General features: G+C 48.2%; 1 protein-coding gene across 3 annotated transcripts in view; it reads right to left on the reverse strand.

Moving 5' to 3' along the window:
- Positions 1 to 25967, reverse strand: part of LOC135054684 (zinc finger protein with KRAB and SCAN domains 7-like) — a 234721-nt gene that overhangs the window by 25840 nt on the left and 182914 nt on the right. For 2 of the 3 annotated variants that reach the window (XM_063957942.1, XM_063957941.1), the window contains exon 2: positions 206 to 317. The exons of the other annotated variant lie outside the window; for it this stretch is intronic. In XM_063957942.1, the coding sequence (XP_063814012.1) occupies positions 206 to 283 (78 nt within the window). In that variant the 5' untranslated portion in view covers positions 284 to 317. The remainder of the gene's footprint in view (positions 1 to 205; positions 318 to 25967) is intronic. 3 annotated transcript variants of the gene reach the window in all.

Here is a 25967-nt window from a genome sequence, read left to right on the forward strand (position 1 = left end):
TGTCCCTGTATTATTACTATAGATATAAGTGATGTCATTGTGACACTCCCAAATCCCATCACCTCCCCAGTCATGTCCCTGTATTACTACTATAGATATAAATGTCACAGTGACACTCCCAGATCCCCTCACCTCCCCAGTCATGTCCCCGTATTATTACTACAGATATAAGTGATGTAACTGTGACACTACCAGACCCCCTCACCTCCCCAGTCAGCAGATGGACGATCTCCAGGGTGAGATGTAATATCCTCTCATTTGTATGACTCCGGTCCATGTCCATCCTTAAGGTCTCTGGATCCGCACCACGTAATTATCTAGGAATAAATATAATAATTAAAAAAATTAACATAACATCACATTATACACATGTAACATATTCAATATCTGACCATTTATATCAGTAGAAGGAGGATAAGCCTGAGTACTAATCAGATGACGTTCTGGTATATAACAATATATAGCCGCAGCCTTTCACAGTGTGATAGTGAAAGTACTACAGTGGACATATACACATCACCAACATTGGGTCACACTAGTGTCTGGCGTGGATGACATCTCTATAGTAATATATAGACAGCTGTATTATGCTCTGATAGACAATCCCACTACCAGTAACTATCTATATGGGCCGTAACATTTCTGATGCACCCTCTTCATGCCTTACTCATTGCTGTGTCCCCTCTCTACATCCTGGTCTCTCCACGCTCTATTCTGATTGGCTGCACCTGGAGACAGTAAATAGTGAAAGAATGTAGGAGGAGACAGGCAGGGTCTCTATGATCTCACTTCAGAAAGGATCTGGACAACAGGAATCCCCTGCTATGTGCGCACCTGCAGATTTATTACTACACTCTTTATCCTCTCATTTCCCGATTAATATGTTGTGTGATATTATTTACCCCCAGGTAGTGTGCAGAAGGGACAAAAATAGGATTTTGATACCTACCGGTAAATCCTTTTCTCGTAGTCCATAAGGGATATTGGGGACACATTAGTACGATAGGGTATAGACAGGGTCTAAAGGAGCCAGTGCACTTTACATTTCTTCAACTGGGTGTGCTGGCTCCTCCCCTCTATGTCCCATCCTACAGGCTGTTATAGGTAAAACAGTGCCCGAAGGAGAAATGACATACGTAAGAGAAGGAACATAACAACAAGAAGTGTGGTGAGATTTACACACCAGCACACCATAACATAACGTGGCCAGCAATAGCTGAACAGATAACACATAACAGAGAACCTGCAGAAAGTCACCACACAGAGGCGGGCGCCCAATATCCCTTATGGACTACGGGAAAAGGATTTACCGGTAGGTATTTAAAATACTATTTTCTCTAGCATCCATAAGGGATATTGGGGAGACTTAGTACAATGGGGATGTCCCAAAGCTTCCAGAATGGGCGGGAACGTGCTGAGACATCTGCAGCACCACCTGCCCAAACTGGGTATCCTCTTTGGCCAGGGTATCAAACTTGTAGAACTGCACAAAGGTGTTCTTCCCTGACCAGGTAGCCGCTCGGCACAGCTGCAGGGCCGAGACTCCACGGGTAGCCACCCAGGAAGAGCCCACTGATCTCTTAGAGTGGGCCTTTAGAGACTGTGGAACAGGTAAGGCTGCCGACATATAGGCCTGTTGGATAGTAAGCCTAATCCAACGAGCAATAGACTGTTTTGAAGCAGGGCAACCCTTTTTCTGCGCATCATAAAGCACGAACAAGGAATCCGTCTTTCTGAGCCGAGCCGTCCTCTTTATAAACATATTCAAGGCTCGCACAGCATCTAATGCCTCAGGAGGGGCTGAAGTACCATAACTAGATGGAATTACAATAGGTTGATTCAAGTAAAATGCGGAGACAATCTTTGGCAGGAACTGCTACCTAATTCTGAGCTTCGCTCTGTTCTCGTAAAAGACCAAGTATGGACTTTTACACGATAAGGCCCCCAATTCTGAGACACGCCTAGCAGATGCCAGGGCCAGTAACATCACCGTCTTCCATGTGAGGTACTTGTCTTCCACCATCATCAGAGGTTCAAACCAGGAAGACCGCAAAAATCGTAGCACCATATCCAAATCCTAAGGTGCCGTAGACGGCACAAACGGAGGTGGTATGTGAAGCACTTCTTGCAAGAAAGTCTCAACTTGTGGCAACACAGCCAATTTCCGTTGGAAGAAAATTGACAGGGCCGAAATCTGGACCTTAAGGGATCCTAGACATAAGCCGTTGGGGGTCATTCTCAGTGGATCGCTCACTAGCTATTTTTTGCAGCGCAGCAATCAGATAGTCTCTGCCTATGGGGGAGTGTATTTTCGCTTTGCAAGTATGCGAACGCTTTTGCAGCCGAGCTGTACAAAAAATGTTTGTGCAGTTTCTGAGTAGCTCAGGGCTTACTCAGCCGCTGCTATCACTTCAGCCTGTTCGTGCCCGGAACTGATGTCAGACACCCGCCCTGCAAACGCTTGGACACACCTGCGTTTTTCAAAACATTCGCGGGAAACGGTCAGTTGCCACCAAGAAATGCCCTCTTTCTGTCAATCACCTTGCGATCGCCCGTGCAAATGGATTCTTCATTAAATTTATCGCTAGGCGCCGATCCGCTTTGCACTCATACGACACGCCTGCGCACTGCAGTGCATACGCCTGCACAGACCGGACCTGATCGCTGCACTGCGAAAATCCGTAGTGTGCGATCAACTCGGAATGACCCCCTTTATCCACTCCAGCCTGCAAGAAACGCAGAAATCTTCCCTAGTGGAATGCTGCAGGTGGATATGTGCGTTCCTCGCACCAGGAGACATATCGCCTGATATGATGATAGTGTTTTGACGTCACAGGTTTCTGGTTTGCACCGAAGTGGCAATGACCTTTTTGGAAAGCCCTTTGTGAGCTAGGATGTCCCGTTCAACTTCAATGCCATCAAACGAAGATGCCGTAAATCCGGGTAGACGAACAGTCCTTGCTAAAGAAGATCCCTTCTTAGTGGCAGCGGCCAACGGTCTTCTACGGATATGTCCAGAAGAGCCGCGTACCAGGCTCTCCGGGGCCAATCTGGTGCAATCAGGATTGCTTGCATCCCTTGATGCTTGATCTTCTTGAGCACCTTTAGGGTCAATGGAATCGGAGGAAACAAGTATATCAGCTGGTAAGGCCAAGGCAATGTCAGCACATCCACCGCACTCGCCCGAGGGTCTCTGGTTCGCTACCAGTAGCAGCACAGTTTTTTGTTGAGTCGAGACGCAATCATGTTGATCTGTGGGCAATCCCACCTGTTGATAATCTGATGAAACACCTGATGGCGTGGTCCCCACTCCCCCGGAAGGAGATCGTGACGACTCAGGAAGTCCGCTTCCCAGTTGTTCACTCCCGGAGTGAAGATTGCGGACAGCGCACTTGCATTTCTATCTGCCCAGAGGAGTATTCTGGACACTTTTCACATGCAGACCCTGCTTTTTGTCGCTCCTGTCGAATGATGTATGTTCCAGCCGTGGCGTTGTCCAACTGAACCTGGATCGCCAAATTCCGGAGCAGAGGGGAGGCCTGAATGAGAGCATTGTAGATAGCCTGAAGTTCCAGAATGTTGATCCGAAGTAGGGCCTCTTGGGCAGACCATCTGCCCTGGAACTGCGCCCCCTGGGTGACAGCTCCCCATCCGTCGTGAGGAGGACCCAATCCTGAATCCCAAAGCTTCGACCTTCCAGCAGACTGGAAGACTGTGGCCACCACAGGAGAGAAATCCTGGTCTGTGATGACAGCTGAATCATGCGGTGCATCTGGAGATGGGAGCCAGACCACTTGTTCAGGATGTCCAACTGGAAGAGTCTGGCATGGAACCTTCCATACTGTATCGCCTCGTACGAGGCAACCATTTTCCCCAACATTTTCAAGCAAAGATAAATGGATACTCGAGCAGGTCGGAGAACCATGCAAACCATTTCTTAAAGTATTAACGCTTTGACATCTGGGAGGAATGCTTTCTGCGCTACAGTATCCATTAGCATACCCAGAAACAGGAGCCGTTGAGACAGCTCCCGATGGGACTTCTGTAGATTGACAATCCACCCGTGTTGAGACAGCAGTTGGATAGTGAGATCTATATGGACCAGTAGAAGTTGCCTGGAACTCGCTTTTATCAGGAAGGAACTACGTTGACTCCCTGAACTCTTAGCTGAAACATAATTTCCGCCATCACCTTCGTGAACACCCTTGGAGCTGTAGACAGTTCAAAGGGCAACATCTGGAACTGGTAGTGATCATTCAGCAGGGCGAACCTCAGATAGGCCTGATGAGGAGGCCAAATTGGGATATGGATGTAGGTGTCCTTGACATCCAGGGACACCAGGAATCCCCGTTGTTCCAGGCGTGCAATCACCGCTCTTAAAGATTCCATCTTGAATTTTAAAACCTTAAGGAAAGGATTCAAGGACTTCAGATTCAAAATGTGTCTCACAGACCCATCTGGCTTTGGCACTATGAACAGACTGGAGTAGAAACCTTGTCCTTGCTGTTGTAAGGGTACTGGAACAATGACCTGGGACTGGCCCAACTTTGTGATGGCCAGAAATAGCGTAACACGCATATTTTCCAAAGCTGGTAAGCTTGATTTGAAAAATGGTTCGGGAGGAGCACCGTCGAACTCCAGCTTGTAGCCCTGAGAGATGAGGTCCCGTACCCAGGCACCCTGGCAGGAACCTTCCCACATGTGGCTGAAGTGACGTAACTGAGCTCCCACCACGAGATCCTCTACTGGTGGGTGGGTGTTCACCGTCACGCTGAAAATTTTGCGGCAGCTGAACTGGTGCTCTGTTCCTGAGAGCTGGTTTCTTAGGCTTACCTCTGGTGCCTCTAGCTGCTTTGGAGGCCCCTCTGGCCCTAGATCGAAATATGGTGGACTGAAAGGACTGAGTAGATGGTCCCGGGTAGGTACGTCTAGCAAGAGGAGCCCCTGAGGGAAAAAACGTGGATTTTCCAGCAGTCACCTTGGAGATCCATTCGTCCAATTAGCCTCCGAAGAGCCATTTTCCTGTAAAGGGAAGAGATTCCACATTGCGATTGGAGTCAGTGTCAGCAATCCACTGACACAACCATATAGCTCTGCGTGCAGACACGGCCATAGCAGTGGCCCTAGCATTAATATTGCTAATCTCTTTTAGGGAGTCACAGAGGACCCGTACCGTGTCCTGAATGTGTTGTTACCGTAGTAACCAGGTTCATGTCACCTGAGAGACCCTCCTGAATTTGAGTAGCCCAGGAATGAATTGCATGTGTCATCCAGCAACCTGCAATAACCGGTCTTTGAGAGATACCTGCAGCAGTGTAGATAGATTTCAGTGCGGCCTCTATTTTCCTGTCCCCCGGGTCCTTTACCATAAAGGAGCCCAGAGCAGGGAGTACTGCCTTTTTAGAGAGGCGAGAGACTGAGATGTCTACAGCTGGAGATTTTTCCCAGAACTTCCTGCCTTCAGGGGCAAAGGGAAATGTATGCAAAAACTGTTTTGACAGGCTAACTTAAATAAATCATCTAATTCTTTGGAATCAGGAAATGTGACAGTCAGTTTGTCTTGTGGGAGGAAAAACGACTGCTGATTAGTGGTGTCCTCTAGGGGGAGCTTTAGCACATCCCTTATAGCCAAAATGAGGTGTTCAATACCCTGAGTAGGGGTGGAATCCCCACTTATGGGATCCTCATCACCCCCATCATCCTGTAAATCATCATCAGTATCCGAGAGAATTGTAGGTAAAGCGCATTTATACGCACCTGTACTAGACAGGGGGGGGGGGGGGGATGGGGAACATCAGCCCTGCTTGTTGCAGTTCTTGGGTTTTGTTGGCATTTGCAGTGAGTTGAGATGACATATCAGACATCATAGTTTTGATAGCCCCCAGCCAGGAGGGCTCGCAACTCTCCCCCACATTGTCCTCAGCATTTTGTGAGGACTGACTACACTACTCACATGATGTGGAACCAGATGAAAGAGGAGAGAATCTGGTATTACATACACAGCATAACTTGTGTTTTACCATTATGACGTAACACACACACAATACACATACAACACAGACTGATTTACAATGCAAGCCTGCTCCTATTCCATGTGAGAGGAGACACAGAAGCAGAATGGACACCAGCACAACCAATGCTGTAGAGCCCCAGTGAGGCTGTCAGCGTTTTTATTCACAGTAAAAAGTGAAAACTGCTTATATAATGAATTCCCTGAGAGGAATAATATCTGTGCACAAATAGCAGCTCTCCCCCACTACATCCTGTACCAGTGATCCAGCATGTGACAGTCTGGAGAAGCTGTGTGAGGCTGCTGCTGTTTATGCAGTGGAAGGCGCCAAAATGCTGCTGAGCCCGCTCTGATGTAGCTCTGCCCCCCCGTAATGGCGCCGGAGCTACAGATATATATTTATACTGGCCATGTCTCCTATTCCTGCTGTAGCCTCACATAAATGTTTAGTACAGCCATCGCTAGCCAGTCTCACGCAAGGGCTATAGCGGGTCCCCCCCAGGAGGGACCCGTTTGCCTCACCCGCGCTTCTGCCGCACTAGGAACTGGGGGACCCCCCTAGCGGGGGCCCCCGGTTTGTACTCACCACCGACGATCACCTTCAGACATTGTTAGTGGTGTGCGGCATGCTGCAGTTGCGACAGCCAAGGCGCAGTGCCCCACTGAACAAACAACCCCTCAGGACGATGGTCCAGCAGTGGAGAAGCGGCTCTGCACCTCGCAAGGCCGGTGACCCCCCCACCACGCCCCTAAGTCCCACGGCATGGTGTTTGAGCAACAGCATACCGAAATAAATAAAAGTTTTAAAGAAATTGAAGAAAATCTCTGGAGCTAGCAGAGTGTGCATCCTCTCCTACAGGGGAGGAGCTAGCACACCCAGTTGAAGAAATGTAAAGTGCACTGGCTCCTTTGGACCACCGTCTATACCCTATCATACTAATGTGTCCCCAATATCCCTTATGGATGTTAGAGAAAGGAGAGTTGTGGCACACTTACCATTGTTAACTCTCTTTCTGTGAGGTACACTGGGTTCCACAGGGAAAACATGGGGGGTGTAGAGTGGATCTTGATCCAGAGGCACCAACAGGCTAAAGCTTTAGGCTGTCCCAGGATGCATTGGAGCCTCCTCTGTAACCCCCGCCTCCAGGCACTGTGTGCTCAGTTTCGTTAACCAGTCTAATGTAGGAGCAGGTAAGAGAGATGGCAGATGATAGTCACATAGAACCACATTCTCACGACAGGAGAATGGACCAGCAGCCATACAAACCCATAGAAGCTAGGTGCGTCAGGGTGGGCGCCCTGTGGAACCCAATGTACCTCGCAGAAAGAGAGTTAACAATGGTAAGTCAACCATAACTCTCCTTTTCTGCAGCAGGGTACACTGTGTTCCACAAGAAAAAACATCAGGGATGCCCTAAAGCAGTTCCTCAAGGGAGGGGACGCGCCTTACCGGGAATGAGAACCTGGCATCCAAAGGAAGCATCCTGGGAGGCAGAAGATTCAACGGTATAGAAACTTATGAACGTGTTCACTGAGGACCACGTAGCCGCCGTGCACAATTGTTCAGCGGACGCGCCACGTCGGGCCACCCAAGAAGGTCCAACAGTAGAATGAGCTTTAATAGCAGCAAGAGCTGGGAGTTCAGCCTGCGCGTAAGCTTGTGCAATCACTATTCTAATCCATCTGGCCAAGGTTTGCTTATTCGCAGGCCAGCCACGTTTGTGGCAACCAAATAGTACAAAAAGGTTATCGGACCTCCTGATAGAGGCTGTCCTCCCCACATATATACGGAGAGCCCTTATCACATCCAAAAACCGCTCTTTGGGGGACAAGTCAAAAGTGATAAAGGGCGGGACCACAATCTCTTGGTTAAGGTGAAAAGATGACACTACCTTTCTAGCAGAGGCAACAGCCAGTTGAAACAGGACCATGGCTGTGAGCCATTTAAGGTCCACTGACTCAAGAGGTTCAAATGAACACTCTTGCAGGGCACTCAGGACAACAGACGAATCCCATGGAGCCACCGGAGGGACATAGGGAGGCTAAATCCATAACTCACCCTGAGTGAATGTATGAACGTCAGGTATAAATGCAATCTCTCTTTGAAACCACACAGACAAGGCAGATATATGAACCTTGAAGGAGGCCAGATGAAGTCCGGGCCTTGTTGCAGAAAAGCCAGGATTCTGGATGTTTTGAATCTGTATGCATCACAGTTCTTATCAGCACACCAGGTGAAATAAGAATTTCAGACCCTGTAATAGATCCGGGCAGATGCCAGGGGATCCAGAAGGGACGCTCCCTGCTCAACTGCTGGTCCTGTAGCCACCATCTCAGCGACAGATGAACCTCCGGAATCAAGGAGATCATGTGAGACCCGATCCGATGAGGCAAGCCATCCCACTTGGAAAGGATTAAACTCTGTAGAGGGCGGGAATGAAATTGAGCGTACTCTACCATGTCGAATGCCAACACTATCAGGCCAAGTACTTGCTTCGCCAAGTGTATCGACACACTGGGGCGACAAAGGAAGCATCTAATCCTGTACTGAAGCTTCAGGACCTTTTCTAAAAAATGAAACAGCAGTTGAACGTGTGTGTCCAGAAGTGCCTCCAGGTGCACCATACTCCGAGCAGGGACATGCGAGGACTTCTTCCAGTTGATGAGCCACCCGTGGGCTTGTAGGAAGTTTACCGTCAGTTGCAGATGACTGAGGAGGACATCATGGGAGTTCGCCAGGATCAGCAAGTCGTCCAGATACGTCAGGATCCGGACTCCCTGGCGACGGAGATGAGCCATCAGCACTGCCGTAACCTTGGTGAAGATCTGAGGGGCCATGGCCAGTACAAACGGCAGAGCCTGGAATTGATAGTGAAGGTTGCTAAAAGCAAACCGCAGATATTACTGATGCAAAATGGCAATAGGTATATGCAGGAAAGCATCTTGTATATCCTGGGATACCATATAGTCTCCGGGATCCATGTCCAGTACAATTGAGTGCAGTGTTTCCATATACGGAACTTGGACACTCTAACAAAGTTGTTCAGAGATTTGAGGTTGGGTATAGGCCGAAAAGACACATTTGTATTTCGGGACTAGAAACAGGGTAGAGTAGTATCCTCTGCCTCTCTGGGACAGAGGTACCGGCACTACCACTCCTGTATCCAGGAGGGAACGCACAACCATTTGTAGAGCTTGCACCTTTTACGAATCCAAAGGGATAACCGTTGTGCAGAACTGGCGAGAGGGACGTCTCTTGAACTAGACTTCATACCCATGAGAGACAACTTCTCGGACCCATGCGTCTGAAATGGTCATTAACCAGACCTGGGTGAATCGTAGTGGCCGCCGGTTCAGACCCAATTTTTAATTAGGTCTTCCCCAAAGATGTCCCCAGTAAAGTGGAATACCTGCAAGGACCTATGGAATTCAGTTCCACCTTCCATGACCTCAACCACAGAATACGGCGAGCCAGGACAGACGTATTCGACGCTTTGGCAGCCAACACACCTGCCTCAGGGGACGCCTCCTGGTGTAAAAAAAGGAGGCGGTGGTATTTTGAGACAGGGAATGTCTGGCATTGTCAGATATATTCTCAGGCAGCTCTTCCTCTAATGTCTGATCCAGTCATCAATCTATTTCGTAGCCCCAAGAGGACGCAATCGTGGTCTATGTACTGTGAATGCCAAATTGCTTTCTCACAAATATTTAAAATGCCCACTCTAATATATACTGCAGACGCCAGGCGCATCTTATTACCATATACAATAAAAGTGCGCTGTACATAGCAAAACACTGCATCCCATAAGAGAAACAATACACCCACACATTATCTGAGTTCCAAACCGCATTGATGTATATATTCGTTATTAAAAGGATATGGATTCAATATATTACAAAGTACAGTATACCTATAGTTACATGGTTACACTCACACAGTAAGCAGTTAAAACATAGTTACAGTTACATACAGTTACAGGCCAGCAATACAATACCATTCCCTTTATGCTTGTCTCTCTCTCTCTGTAAAATTATGCTTGCACTTCATCTTATTCTGAGACCAAACAGCAACTGACCTCCTGTGTGATCAGCAATGTGTTATCTAGTGTGGGGGAGGGAACTTATTCATGATGAGTCACTAGTCTCTTTGTATACGCTAAGCAGGTGCAGCCTTGAAGACATCCAAAGGGTAGATGCTAGAATCAAGTGGGCTAAGAGACCTTTCCGTAAGGGGGAGGAGTTACGATGCAAGGGGGAGGAGCTAGGCCAGCGGGATAGTTCCTCTACTATCCACGCCACCAACTATTACCTTTAGTAATTAGGTGGTGAGCGAAGCGGAGCGGAGCGAGCCACCGTGCCCGAAGCGTGGTGAGCGAAGCAAGCCCGCAAGGGTACTTTTCGGGTACCCTGTTCGCCCGTAGCTCCTCCCCCTGGTGACGTAGCTCCTCCCCTCAATACGTCACAAGGTCCCTTCAGCCCCTCCGATATAGAACCAACCACATCCAAAGGGCTAGCCTGAGCTTCCTGTCCACTACCTGTTTAGAATATCTATTGTTCTAATAAAAGTGATTTTAGCTTTTCTACATTTAATCACAATTATTTGTTGCAATGTCCTACAACTTTATAACAAGTATCAAATGAATCTACACATTACTCTGGTTGCTTAAATACCAAATATGACAGGTGTATCTGGCTTCGTTCAAATAATACACATACATGACATTACTTCATTATATAATTTTAAATCATCATGATGTCTGGCGCTTGATATTACAGGTTGAGTATCCCATATCCATTTATATTCCGAAATACGGAATATTCCGAAATACGGACTTTTTGAGTGAGAGTGAGATAGTGATGGCTCAATGTACACAAACTTTGTTTAATACACAAAGTTATTAATAATATTGTATTAAATGACCTTCAGGCTGTGTGTATAAGGTGTATATGAAACATAAATGAATTGTGTGTATGTACACACACTTTGTTTAATGCCCAAAGTTATAAAAAATATTGGCTAAAATGACCTTTAGGCTGTGTGTATAATTTATTATTTATTTATTAACAGTTTCTTATATAGCGCAGCAAATTCCGTTGCGCTTTACAATTTGAAATAACAATAACAAACTGGGTGATAACAGTCATAGAGGTAGGAAGGCCCTGCTCGCAAGCTTACAATCTATAGGGAAATAGGCATATGTACATAAGGAAAGGTGCTATCTATTGCATGTCAGGAATCGACTCACCAAGCTGACATCTGTCCGCCGCTGCGGACTCCGTCCTGGCTCCCTGCGGTCACCTGTCGTCCGTGTCCCTGCCTTTGGACGCCATCACGGGCCTGGGAACGCTCCTGGGACGGCGGGCGTGTAGCGCGCCGCGTTCCCGCTGGGCCGCGGCATGGGCGCCGCCATGACAGTTCACAACAACCAGCATACAGCGGCCAATCCGGTGCTTGGCCGCACCCACTTTCCTTCACTCACCCAATGCCTGTGAACCAAGGGGTACATAAGAGACTGCAGGATCAGTCTGCAGGCATCCTGGACTTTGTGTCACTCCTGCGACCCATGTGAAAGGATCTGTTCCTGTTCCTTCCGTGTTCCTGGCTCTCTACTCAAAGACTTGTACTCCTGGTTACTCTGCACAGCTCCGTGGAACTTCAAGGCCCAGCAATACCTGCAATCTTCAAACAGGCTTCACACTCATCACCACCTTGTGTGCTTCAGCCTTGCAGTTGAGACTGACTCCAGGTGTGTTCCATTCCTCCACCTGTGATACAGCTTGCTGCTGTCAGTGCTTCACCACCTGCACTGTGGATAGTCAGACTCCTGCCTCTGCTACCAGGTTTGCCATTCAACATCTCACTGCCAAGTTTCATGTTTTAAACCTGCACTGGTTTCCAAACCGGAATCATCTTTACAAGCACTAGTTCATCTGTTTATCATATTACCGGTTATTATTTCTCCAGTCATCTGTCATCCTGTTGCCATAGACTTTCAGCTATTACGCTGTGTGATTGACATTTCCATTTGTTATTATTATTTCTGCTGCCATTCTGTTTATATCATCTGCTAATAAATATCATTGCGCTCATGCGCAGGAACGTTATCCAGCCTCCTCGTTTTCTCCCATCTACCTCCACTGACCCACTAGCGCCTCCTCCGGGGACACAGCCAAAACACAATCTGACAGTAAGTCCAGGATCGATGGACTCGGATGGTGGACGGAGTGTGGGGTCAGAGGCCTTGCAAAATCTGGTCTCCCGTCTGGATGGTCAAGAGGCTGCGCAGCAGCAGATGTTTCAATTCCTGCAAGGGATGTCCTCCCGGATAGATACACTACAGCAATCCCTGCCTAGTGTACTCACTCCTACTGTTCCTGTTACTCCAGCACCTGCCAGTGCTGTGAGTTCCTCTATGCCGGCTGCATCAGCTCCAGTGTCACGTCTGCACCTGCCCGTGCCAAGCAAGTATGATGGCAGTCCAAAGTTATGTCGCGGGTTTCTCAACCAGTGTGAAATCCAGTTTGAGTTGTTGCCACATAATTTCCCCACGCCAAGATCCAAGGTTGCCTACATCATCTCCTTACTTTCTGGATCTGCTCTGAGCTGGGTGTCTCCTCTGTGGGAACGTGCTGACCCTCTGATTAACAACTACACAGACTTCGTGTCAACCTTCAGACGGATCTTTGACGAGCCTGGTCGTGCAACATCAGCTTCCGCTGACCTGATTCAACTCCGTCAAGGTACCCGTAGCATGGGACAATATGTCATTCAGTTCCAGACGTTGGCCGCAGAGATTCAGTGGAATAATCAGGCCCTGGTAGCAGCTTTCTGGCATGGACTTTCTGACCGGATCAAAGATGAACTGGCGACCCGCGACCTTCCTGTACAATTGTCTGAATTGATTTCCTTGTGCATTAAGTTGGACTCTCGCATCCGCGAACGCAATAATGAACGCGCTTGGAGTGAGCCACGCAGATCAAGGATGATACCTTCAGTACAGTTCCAGTCTCCTTCTTCTGACGAGCCTATGCAGATAAATAGGTCCCGCCTAACTCCTGAAGAGCGGGCAAGAAGAATGCGTGAGAGACTCTGTCTGTACTGTGCGGCTGCGGGCCACCAGATTAACTCCTGCACAGTGCGTTCGGGAAACGCCAGATCCTGACTTGTAAAGGAGGAGTCAAGTTGGGATCTTTTAGTCAAGCTCCTTCTAATCAAGACCTTATCCTTCCTGTGACGTTAGAGACTTCAGTTGGGCTCCAGTCCGCATCAGCATTAGTGGACTGTGGAGCTGCAGGTAACTTCATCACCCAAGCTGCGGTAAATAAATTTTGCTTACCTATATGTGAACTTTCCTGTCCAGTTTATATTACCGCTGTGGATGGTAGTCGAATCTCCAAGGGGAATATTTCTCATCAAACTGCCCCAGTGGTCCTGGGAGTTGGATTCCTACACTCTGAACTGATTAAGTTCTTAGTCATCCCTCAAGCCACCCAGGAGATCGTCTTGGGCATGCCCTGGCTCCAGCTACATAATCCACAGTTTGACTGGTCAACGTTGCAGCTTACCTCATGGGGTTCACATTGCCATCAGTCCTGTTTAGCCCAAGTGTGTCCCATAAAGTCTACCGAAGTAAAGACACAGTCAAGTCTCCCAGCAGCTTATCAAGATTTCTCAGATGTCTTCAGTGAGAAAGCCGCTGATGTCCTACCGCCCCATAGGGAATGGGATTGTCCCATCGATCTCCTTCCTGGCAAGAAGCCACCTAGGGGGCGCACCTACCCGTTGTCTGTTCCTGAAACTGAGGCGATGAGTGAATATATCAGGGAGAATCTACAGAAGGGATTCATCCGCCCTTCATCATCACCCGCTGGTGCAGGTTTCTTCTTTGTTAAAAAGAAGGATGGAGGACTGCGTCCATGCATTGACTACCGTGGTCTCAATGACATTACCATCAAAAATAGTTATCCATTACCACTCATTACCGAATTATTTGACAGAGTTAAAGGAGCCCGCATCTTCACCAAATTAGATCTCCGCGGTGCCTACAATCTCATCAGAATCCGGAGTGGTGACGAGTGGAAGACAGCTTTTAACACTCGAGATGGCCATTACGAATACCTGGTAATGCCATTCGGGTTGAGTAATGCTCCAGCAGTGTTCCAACACTTTGTGAACGAAATCTTTCGTGATGTCCTGTATAAGTACCTCGTTGTTTACTTGGATGATATCCTCATCTTCTCCCAAGACCTTCCATCTCATCGTCTACAAGTCCGTGAAGTCCTCCGACGTCTTCATGAGAACCGGCTCTACGGTAAACTATCTAAATGCACCTTTGAAGTTCCCTCTATACCCTTCCTGGGTTATATAATTTCCGGATCGGATCTTCAGATGGACCCGACAAAATTGGAAGCTATTGCCAATTGGTCCATTCCAAATTCTCTCAAGTCTATCCAGCGGTTCCTGGGTTTTGCCAACTACTATAGGAAATTTATTCGGGGATTCTCCACTCTCATCGCTCCTATTACCAACCTGACTCGGAAAGGGGCAAACCATTCCAACTGGTCAGAAGAAGCCTTAGCAGCCTTCCAGAAGATCAAACTGGCCTTTATGTCTGCTCCAGTTCTGTCTCAGCCAGATGTAAACAGACCGTTCGAGTTGGAGGTGGACGCCTCTACAGTTGGGGTTGGAGCTGTTCTCTCCCAGAAGGGAACCGATGGGAAAGTCCACCCTTGTGGATTTTATTCTCGCAAATTCCTTCCTGCAGAAGCTAACTACTCCGTTGGAGATCAAGAACTACTGGCGATCAAGCTGGCTCTCGAGGAATGGAGATACCTCCTAGAAGGGGCCAAACATCCGTTCAACATCTACACGGATCATAAAAACCTGCTATACTTAAAGGCAGCTCAGTGCCTTAATCCTCGCCAGTCCAGGTGGGCTATGTTTTTCTCACGTTTTAATTTTAAGCTTCATTTCCGCCCAGGTTCGCAGAATGTTAAAGCTGACGCTTTATCCCGATCTATGGAATCCGAAGAGGAAACGCCTGACTCAGTGCCTCATTCCATCCTGAGTCCAGTGGTGTTCGCTGCATCTCAAGTCTCCCCAGCTCCTCCTCCTGGTAAGACTTTTGTTTCCCCAGAACTCCGTCCCAAGTTGCTATCTTGGGCTCATCAATCCAAGTTCACCGGTCATCCTGGTGTCCTGAAGACCTTCAAGTTTCTCTCTGAGACGTACTGGTGGCCAAAGATGAAGGCTGACATCAAGGATTTCGTGGCATCCTGTCCTAAGTGTGTGCAGCATAAGACTCCTCGTCAGTCTCCAGCAGGTCAGTTACAACCATTGTCTGTTCCTAGTCGTCCCTGGTCACACCTGTCCATGGATTTTATCACCGACCTTCCTCCTTCTCAAGGATACAATACCATCTGGGTTGTAGTGGACAGATTCACCAAGATGGCTCATTTTGTTCCTCTCCAGGGTCTCCCTTCTGCCCCGAAACTTGCCCAAATCTTCCTACGGGAGATTTTCCGCTTACATGGTCTACCCTCGGAAATAATATCCGACCGGGGGGTACAGTTTGTAGCGAGGTTTTGGAGGGCCCTCTGTTCTGCCATGCAGGTCAAGCTGAAGTTTTCGTCATCGTACCATCCTCAGACGAATGGGCAGACAGAGAGGGTTAATCAAGAACTTGAGACGTTTTTAAGATTGTATGTTTCATCTTCCCAGGATGACTGGTTCGATCTGCTCCCATGGGCCGAGTTTGCCCACAACTTCCGCTATCATACTGCTACTGAAACAACACCATTCTTCGCAGTATATGGGCAACATCCCCGTGTTCCAGACTTCCAAGAACTCCCTCATATGGATGTTCCTGCTGCCACTACTGCTCTGACTCAGTTCTCATCAATTTGGAGAAAGATTCACGTGTCTCTCAAAAAGGCCTCCAGCCGGTACAAGTACTTTGCCGACCGCAAGAGACGTGCGGTTCCTAACCTGAAACCTGGGGACAAGGTTTGGCTGTCAACCCGTAACCTCCGTCTTAGGGTCCCGTCCATGAAGTTTGCACCACGTTTCATTGGTCCTTTCCCTGTCGAAAGAGTCATCAACCCTGTGGCCTACAAACTGAAGTTACCACCTTCTCTTCGAATACCTAACGCTTTTCATGTTTCTCTCCTCAGACCTCTAGTCCTGAACCGTTTTCAGAGTGCTCTTCCAGTTGGCCCCAAAATTCGAACTCAGCGGGGCGTGGAATTCGAGATTGGCAAAATTCTGGACTCCCGTTGCCGGTATGGACGTCTCCAGTACCTGGTCGATTGGTCCGGTTATGGCCCAGAGGAGAGAAGTTGGGTAAATTCGTCGGATGTCCATGCTCCAAGGTTGGTCCGTGTCTTCCACAGCACTCATCCTTCCAAGCCACGTGGGTGTTCGGTGTCCACCCTTAAAGGGGGGGGTACTGTCAGGAATCGACTCACCAAGCTGACATCTGTCCGCCGCTGCGGACTCCGTCCTGGCTCCCTGCGGTCACCTGTCGTCCGTGTCCCTGCCTTTGGACGCCATCACGGGCCTGGGAACGCTCCTGGGACGGCGGGCGTGTAGCGCGCCGCGTTCCCGCTGGGCCGCGGCATGGGCGCCGCCATGACAGTTCACAACAACCAGCATACAGCGGCCAATCCGGTGCTTGGCCGCACCCACTTTCCTTCACTCACCCAATGCCTGTGAACCAAGGGGTACATAAGAGACTGCAGGATCAGTCTGCAGGCATCCTGGACTTTGTGTCACTCCTGCGACCCATGTGAAAGGATCTGTTCCTGTTCCTTCCGTGTTCCTGGCTCTCTACTCAAAGACTTGTACTCCTGGTTACTCTGCACAGCTCCGTGGAACTTCAAGGCCCAGCAATACCTGCAGTCTTCAAACAGGCTTCACACTCATCACCACCTTGTGTGCTTCAGCCTTGCAGTTGAGACTGACTCCAGGTGTGTTCCATTCCTCCACCTGTGATACAGCTTGCTGCTGTCAGTGCTTCACCACCTGCACTGTGGATAGTCAGACTCCTGCCTCTGCTACCAGGTTTGCCATTCAACATCTCACTGCCAAGTTTCATGTTTTAAACCTGCACTGGTTTCCAAACCGGAATCATCTTTACAAGCACTAGTTCATCTGTTTATCATATTACCGGTTATTATTTCTCCAGTCATCTGTCATCCTGTTGCCATAGACTTTCAGCTATTACGCTGTGTGATTGACATTTCCATTTGTTATTATTATTTCTGCTGCCATTCTGTTTATATCATCTGCTAATAAATATCATTGCGCTCATGCGCAGGAACGTTATCCAGCCTCCTCGTTTTCTCCCATCTACCTCCACTGACCCACTAGCGCCCCCTCCGGGGACACAGCCAAAACACAATCTGACATTGCATAGAATGAGAAGACATGTGAGGATATGTGTGGACTGTACAGAGTGGATGTAATTTGATAGGAAGGTTTATGAAAGTTATGTGGGCGGTTCAGGAATTTGATACGCTTGCCTAAAGAGGTGAGTTTTGAGGGAACGCTTGAAGGTTTGGAGACTAGAGGAGAGTCTTATTGTGCTTGGTAGGGCATTCCACAGGTTGGGTGCAGCCCGATGAAAGTCCTGCATTCGTGAGTGGGAGCGTGTAATGAGTGTGGATGAGAGACGCAGGTCTTGTGAAGAGCGCAGAGGTCAGGTTGGGAGATATTTTGTGATAAGCGAAGTGATGTACGTTGGTGTAGTTTGGTTAATGGCCTTCTGTGTGAGTAAAAGTATTTTATATTGAATGCGGTAGAGTACAGGTAACCAATGGAGGGACTGACAGAGTGGATCTGCAGACGATGAACGTCTAGCGAGGAAGATAAGCCTCGCCGCTGCATTCAGAATGGATTGTAGTGGTGAGAGTCTTGTTTTGGGAAGACCAGTTAGGAGACTATTGCAATAATCAATGCGGGAGATAATGAGAGCGTGGATTAGAGTTTTAGCAGTGTCTTGTGTAAGGTATGGTCGTATTTTGGATATGTTTTTTAGATGCATGTAACATGATCTTGAGACAGATTGAATGTGGGGAACAAAGGACAGATCAGAGTCAAGGATGACACCTAGGCAGCGAGCTTGTGGGGTAGGGTAGATAGTCGAGTTTTCAACAGTGATAGAGATATCAGGTTGGTACCTACTATTGGCCGGTGGAAATATAATTAACTCTGTCTTTGAAATATTAAGTTTGAGGTGGCGAGATGTCATCCAGGATGAGATGGCAGAAAGGCATTCAGTGACACGGTCCAGTACAGATAGGGACAAGTCAGGGGAGGATAGGTAGATTTGAGTATCATCTGCGTACAGATGATACTGAAAACCAAAAGAGCTGATTAGTTTACCAAGAGATGAGGTATAGATAGAGAAAAGCAGAGGACCCAAGACTGAGCCTTGCGGTACTCCAACTGAAAGAGGTAGCGAAGAGGAGGTAGATTCAGAGAAGCGAACACTGAAGGAGCGATTAGATAGGTACGATAGGAACCAAGAAAGGGCTGTGTCTTTAAGACCTAGGGATTGTAGTGTCTGTATGAAAAGAGAGTGGTCTACAGTGTCAAATGCAGAAGATAGATCTAGAAGAATAAGTAGTGAGTAGTGGCCTTTAGACTTCGTAGTGACCAAATCATTAACCACTTTAGTCAGTGCCGTCTCTGTGGAATGTTGGGAACGGAAGCCTGACTGAAGTGGGTCCAACAAAGTGTATGAGTTAAGAAAGTGTGTGAGTCGAGTGTAGGCAAGTCTCTCAAGTAGCTTAGAGAAACAAGGGAGCTCAGAGATAGGGCGGTAGTTTGAGAGAGCATTAGGGTCAGAATTTTGTTTTTTTTAAATGAGAGTAATCACTGCATGCTTGAAGAGTGAAGGAAAAAATATGAATTTATTTACCGATAATTCTATTTCTCGTAGTCCGTAGTGGATGCTGGGATCTCCGTAAGGACCATGGGGAATAGCGGCTCCGCAGGAGACTGGGCACAAAAGTAAAGCTTTAGGACTACCTGGTGTGCACTGGCTCCTCCCCCAAACCTCAGTTAGGATACTGTGCCCGGACGAGCGTACACAATAAGGAAGGATTTTTGAATCCCGGGTAAGACTCATACCAGCCACACCAATCACACCGTACAACTTGTGATCTGAACCTAGTTAACAGCATGATAACAGAGGAGCCTCTGGAAAGATGGCTCACAACAACAATAACCCGATTTAGTTAACAATAACTATGTACAAGTATTGCAGACAATCCGCACTTGGGATGGGCGCCCAGCATCCACTACGGACTACGAGAAATAGAATTATCGGTAAGTAAATTCTTATTTTCTCTGACGTCCTAGTGGATGCTGGGAACTCCGTAAGGACCATGGGGATTATACCAAAGCTCCCAAACCGGCGGGAGAGTTTGGATGACTCTGCAGCACCGAATGAGAGAACTCCAGGTCCTCCTCAGCCAGGGTATCACATTTGTAGAATTTCGCAAACGTGTTTGCCCCTGACCAAGTAGCTGCTCGGCAAAGTTGTAAAGCCGAGACCCCTCGGGCAGCCGCCCAAGATGAGCCCACCTTCCTTGTAGAATGGGTATTTACAGATTTTGGCTGTGGCAGGCCTGCCACAGAATGTGCAAGCTGAATTGTACTACAAATCCACAGCAATAGTCTGCTTCGAAGCAGGAGCACCCAGCTTGTTGGGTGCATACAAGATAAACAGTGAGTCAGATTTTCTGACTCCAGCCGTCCTGGAAACATATTTTCAGGGCCCTGACAACGTCTAGCAACTTGGAGTCCTCCAAGTCCCTAGTAGCCGCAGGCACCACAATAGGTTGGTTCAGGTGAAACGCTGACACCACCTTAGGGAGAAACTGAGGACGAGTCCTCAATTCCGCCCTGTTCGAATGGAAAATCAGATAGGGGCTTTTGCAGGATAAAGCCGCCAATTCTGACACGCGCCTGGCCGAAGCCAGGGCCAACAGCATGGCCACTTTCCATGCGAGATATTTTAAATCCACAGATTTAAGTGGTTCAAACCAATGTGATTTGAGGAACCCCAAAACTACATTGAGATCCCAAGGTGCCACTGGAGGCACAAAAGGAGGCTGTATATGCAGCACCCCCTTGACAAACGTCTGAACTTCAGGAACTGAAGCCAGTTCTTTCTGCAAGAAAATCGACAGGGCCGAAATCTGAACCTTAATGTATCCCAATTTGAGGCCCATAGACACTCCTGTTTGCAGGAAATGCAGGAATCGACCCAGTTGAAATTCCTCCGTTGGGGCCTTCCTGGCCTCGCACCACGCAACATATTTTCGCCAAATGCAGTGATAATGCTTTGCGGTTACATCCTTCCTGGCTTTGATCAGGGTAGGGATGACTTCCTCTGGAATGCCTTTTTCCTTCAGGATCCGGCGTTCAACCGCCATGCCGTCAAACGCAGCCGCGGTAAGTCTTGGAACAGACAGGGTCCTTGCTGGAGCAGGTCCCTTCTTAGAGGCAGAGGCCACGGGTCCTCTGTGAGCATCTCTTGAAGTTCCGGGTACCAAGTCCTTCTTGGCCAATCCGGAGCCACGAGTATAGTTCTTACTCCTCTCCATCTTACAATTCTCAGTACCTTGGGTATGAGAGGCAGAGGAGGGAACACATACACTGACTGGTACACCCACAGTGTTACCAGAGCATCCACAGCTATTGCCTGAGGGTCCCTTGACCTGGCGCAATACCTGTCCAGTTTTTTGTTGAGGCGGGACGCCATCATGTCCACCTTTGGTTTTTCCCAACGGTTTACAATCATGTGGAAGACTTCTGGATGAAGTCCCCACTCTCCCGGGTGGAGGTCGTGCCTGCTGAGGAAGTCTGCTTCCCAGTTGTCCACTCCCGGAATGAACAATGCTGACAGTGCTATCACATAATTTTCCGCCCAGCGAAGAATCCTTGCAGCTTCTGCCATTGCCCTCCTGCTTCATGTGCCGCCCTGTCTGTTTACGTGGGCGACTGCCGTGATGTTGTCCGACTGGATCAACACCGGCTGACCTTGAAGCAGAGGTCTTGCTAGGCTTAGAGCATTGTAAATGGCCCTCAGCTACAGGATATTTATGTGAAGTGATGTCTCCAGGCTTGACCACAAGCCCTGGAAATTCCTTCCCTGTGTGACTGCTCCCCAGCCTCGCAGGCTGGCATCCGTGGTCACCAGGACCCAGTCCTGAATGCCGAATCTGCGGCCCTCTAGAAGATGAGCACTCTGCAACCACCACAGGAGAGACACCCTTGTCTTTGGTGACAAGGTTATCCGCTGATGCATCTGAAGATGTGACCCGGACCATTTGTCTAGCAGATCCCACTGGAAGGTTCTTGCGTGGAATCTGCCGAATGGGATTGCTTCGTAGGAAGCCACCATTTTTCCCAGGACCTTTGTGCATTGATGCACTGACACTTGGCCTGGTTTTAGGAGGTTTCTGACTAGTTCGGATAACTCCCTGGCTTTCTCCTCCGGGAGAAACACCTTTTTCTAGACTGTGTCCAGGATCATCCCTAGGAATAGAAGACGTGTCGTCGGGATCAGCTGCGATTTTGGAATATTGAGAATCCAACCATGCTGCCGCAACACTACCTGAGATAGTGCTACCCCGACTTCCAACTGTTCCCTGGATCTTGCCTTTATCAGGAGATCGTCCAAGTAAGGGATAACTAAAACTCCCTTCCTTCGAAGGAGTATCATCATTTCGGCCATTACCTTGGTAAAGACCCGGGGTGCCGTGGACAATCCAAACGGCAGCGTCTGAAACTGATAGTGACAGTTCTGTACCACAAACCTGAGGTACCCTTGGTGAGAAGGGTAGATTGGGACATGGAGATAGGCATCTTTGATGTCCAGAGACACCATATAGTCCCCTTCTTCCAGGTTCGCTATCACTGCTCTGAGTGACTCCATCTTGAATTTGAACCTTTTTATGTAAGTGTTCAAGGATTTTAGATTTAAAATCGGTTTCACCGAGCCGTCCGGCTTCAGTACAACAAACAGCGTGGAATAATACCCCTTTCCCTGTTGCAGGAGGGGTACCTTGATTATCACCTGCTGGGAATACAGCTTGTGACTGGCTTCCAATACCGCCTCCCTGTGAGGAAACGGCGAGGGGGAGACGTCTCGAATTCCAATTTGTACCCCTGAGATACCACCTGAAGGATCCAGGGGTCCACTTGCGAGTGAGCCCACTGCGCGCTGAAATTCTTAAGACGGGCCCCCACCGTGCCTGAGTCCGCTTGTAAAGCCCCAGCGTCATGCTGAGGACTTGGCAGAGGCGGGAGAGGGCTTCTGTTCCTGGGAACTGGCTGTTTGCTGCAGCCTTTTCCCTCTCCCTCTGCCACGGGGCAGAAAAGAGGAACCTTTTGCCCGCTTGCCCTCATGAGGCCGAAAGGACTGCGCCTGATAATACGGCGTCTTCTTATGTTGAGAGGCTACCTGGGGTAAAAATGTGGATTTCCCAGCAGTTGCCGTGGCTACCAGGTCTGACAGACCTACCCCAAATAATTCCTCCCTTTTATAAGGCAATACTTCCATATGCCTTTTGGAATCCGCATCCCCTGACCACTGTCGTGTCCATAACCCTCTTCTGGCAGAAATGGACAGCGCACTTACTCTTGATGCCAGTCGGCAGATATCCCTCTGTGCATCACGCATATATAGAAATGCATCTTTTAAATTCTCTATAGTCAGTAATATACTGTCCCTGTCTAGGGTATCAATATTGTCCGTCAGGGAATCCGACCAAGCCACCCCAGCACTGCACATCCAGGCTGAGGCGATTGCTGGTCGCAGTATAACTCCCGTGTGAGTGTATATACATTTTAGGATATTTTCCTGCTTTCTATCAGCAGGTTCCTTAAGGGCGGCCGTTCAGGAGAGGGTAGTGCCACCTGTTTAGACAAGCGTGTGAGCGCTTTATCCACCCTAGGGGGTGTTTCCCAACGTGCCCTATCCTCTGGCGGGAAAGGATATGATGCCAATAACCTTTTAGGAATTATCAGTTTTTTATCGGGGGAAACCCACGCTTTATCACACACTTCATTTAATTCCTCAGATGCAGGAAAAACTACAGGCAGTTTTTTCTCACCAAACATAATACCCTTTTTAGTGGTACAGGTTGAGTCTCCCTTATCCAAAATGCTTGGGACCAGAGGTATTTTGGATATCAGATTTTTCCGTATTTTGGAATAATTGCATACCATAATGAGATATCATGGTGATGGGACCTAAAGCTAAGCACAGGATGCATTTATGTTACATATACACCTTATATACACAGCCTGAAGGTCATTTTAGCCAATATTTTTTATAACTTTGTGCATTAAACAAAGTGTGTCTACATTCACACAATTCATTTATGTTTCATATATACCTTATACACACAGCCTGAAGGTCATTTAATACAATATTTCTAATAACTTGTGTATTAAACAAAGTTTGTGTACATTGAGCCATCAAAAAACAAAGATTTCACTATCTCACTCTCACTCAAAAAATTCCGTATTTCGGAATATTCCGTATTTCGGAATATTTGGATATGGGATACTCAACCTGTACTTGTATTATCAGAAATATGTAAAACATTTTTCATTGCCTCAATCATGTAACGTGTGGCCCTACTGGAAGGCACATTCGTCTCTTCATCGTCGACACTGGAGTCAGTATCCGTGTCGGCGTCTGTGTCTGCCATCTGAGGTAACGGGCGTTTTAGAGCCCCTGATGGCCTTTGAGACGCCTGGACAGGCACAAGCTGAGTAGCCGGCTGTCTCATGTCGTCAACTGTCTTTTGTAAAGAGCTGACACTGTCACGTAATTCCTTCCATAAGCCCATCCACTCAAGTGTCGACTCCCTAGGGGGTGACATCTCTATTATAGGCAATTGCTCCGCCTCCACATCATTTTCCTCCTCAAACATGTCGACACAATCGTACCGACACACCGCACACACACAGGGAATGCTCTGATAGAGGACAGGACCCCACTAGCCCTTTGGGGAGACAGAGGAAGAGTATGCCAGCACACACCAGAGCGCTATATATACACAGGGATACCACTATATAATGTGTTTTTCCCTTATAGCTACTGAAATTATCAAACTGCGCCAAATTAGTGCCCCCCCTCTCTTTTTTTACCCTTTTCTGTAGTGCAGAACTGCAGGGGAGAGTCAGGGAGACGTCCTTCCAGCGGAGCTGTGAGGGAAAATGGCGCCAGTGTGTTGAGGAGATAGGCTCCGCCCCATTCTCGGCTGACTTTTCTCCCGCTGTTTGCTATATTCTGGCAGGGGTTAAAATACATCCATATAGCCCTGGGGGTTATATGTGATGTATTTTCGCCAGCCAAGGTGTTTTTATTGCTGCTCAGGGCGCCCCCCCCCAGCGCCCTGCACCCTCAGTGACCGGAGTGTGAAGTGTGCCTGAGGAGCAATGGCGCACAGCTGCAGTGCTGTGCGCTACCTTGGTGAAGACTGGATGTCTTCTGCCGCCGATTTTCCGGACCTCTTCTTGCTTCTGGCTCTGTAAGGGGGCCGGCGGCGCGGCTCTGGGACCGGACTCCGAGGCTGGGCCTGTGTTCGGTCCCTCTGGAGCTAATGGTATCCAGTAGCCTAAGAAGCCCAAGCTGGCTGCAAGCAGGCAGGTTCGCTTCTTCTCCCCTTAGTCCCTCGATGCAGTGAGCCTGTTGCCAGCAGGTCTCACTGAAAATAAAAAAACCTAAAACTAAACTTTTTCTAAGAAACTCAGGAGAGCCTCCTAGAATGCACCCTTCTCGGCCGGGCACAAAAATCTAACTGAGGCTTGGAGGAGGGTCATAGGGGGAGGAGCCAGTGCACACCAGGTAGTCCTAAAGCTTTACTTTTGTGCCCAGTCTCCTGCGGAGCCGCTATTCCCCATGGTCCTTACAGAGTTCCCAGCATCCACTAGGACGTCAGAGAAATACCAGTAGAGAGAGAGAGATTACAGATGTTAGTTAAGGTAGGGATGAGCACCAGAGACAGAGCTTTACTTATTTGTGAGGGTAAAGGATCAAGAGGAGAGGTAGTAGAGAAGCAGGATGAGAAGAGTGATGATACTTCATCTTCATTTGTGGGATCAAATGAAGAAAGAGTGCCAGAGGGTTCCGTTAAAGAATGGAGCAGGTCACTGGCTGCCGAAGAGCATACCATTTCATCTCGGATCTTATCAATCTTCTCCTTGAAGTAGGAAGCAAGATCCTGTGCCTTGATAGTGGCTGGTGGGGTAGGTGCGGGAGGATTCAGAAGTGATTTAAATGTATTAGAGTCGTTTGGGGTTAGAGGCTTGAGCAGAGATAAGAGTTTGGAAATATGTTTGTTTGGCGGTGTCCAGGGCATTTTTATTAGAATGGTAGACTGTCTTATATGTGAGGAAGTCACTTGAAATACGAGATTTACGCCACTGACGTTCAAGTTTTCGTGTGAGTTTTTGTAGTTGTCTTGTTGATTTGGAGTGCCATGGTTGACATCTAGGCCTGCGTGGAGTGTGATGGGTAGCTGGAGCACTTCATCAAGGGCTAGTTCTAGAGTCTTATTAAGGTGTGATACAGCCATCTCAGGAGAGGTGAATGCAGAAATAGGTGAAAGCAGTTGTTGGAGTGAAGTGGAAAGTTCCTGAAGATTAATTGTGTTAATATTTCTGCGAGTTTGAGGAAGATTGGAGGACTTCCGCAACACAGAGTTTGAATTAACAGTGTATAAGGTGTATATGTAACATAAATGCATTCTGTGCTTAGATTTAGGTCCCATCACTATGATATCTCATAATGGTATGCAATCATTCCAAAGTACGGAAAAATCCGATAGCCAAAATACCTCTGGTACCAAGCATTTTGGATAAGGGATACTCAACCTGTATTATAATTATGTACTGTATGAAATAAGTGTTGAATCCATCTCTGTGGCA

The sequence above is a fragment of the Pseudophryne corroboree genome, chromosome 3 (assembly GCF_028390025.1).
Source record: "Pseudophryne corroboree isolate aPseCor3 chromosome 3, aPseCor3.hap2, whole genome shotgun sequence".
Taxonomy (NCBI): domain Eukaryota; kingdom Metazoa; phylum Chordata; class Amphibia; order Anura; family Myobatrachidae; genus Pseudophryne; species Pseudophryne corroboree.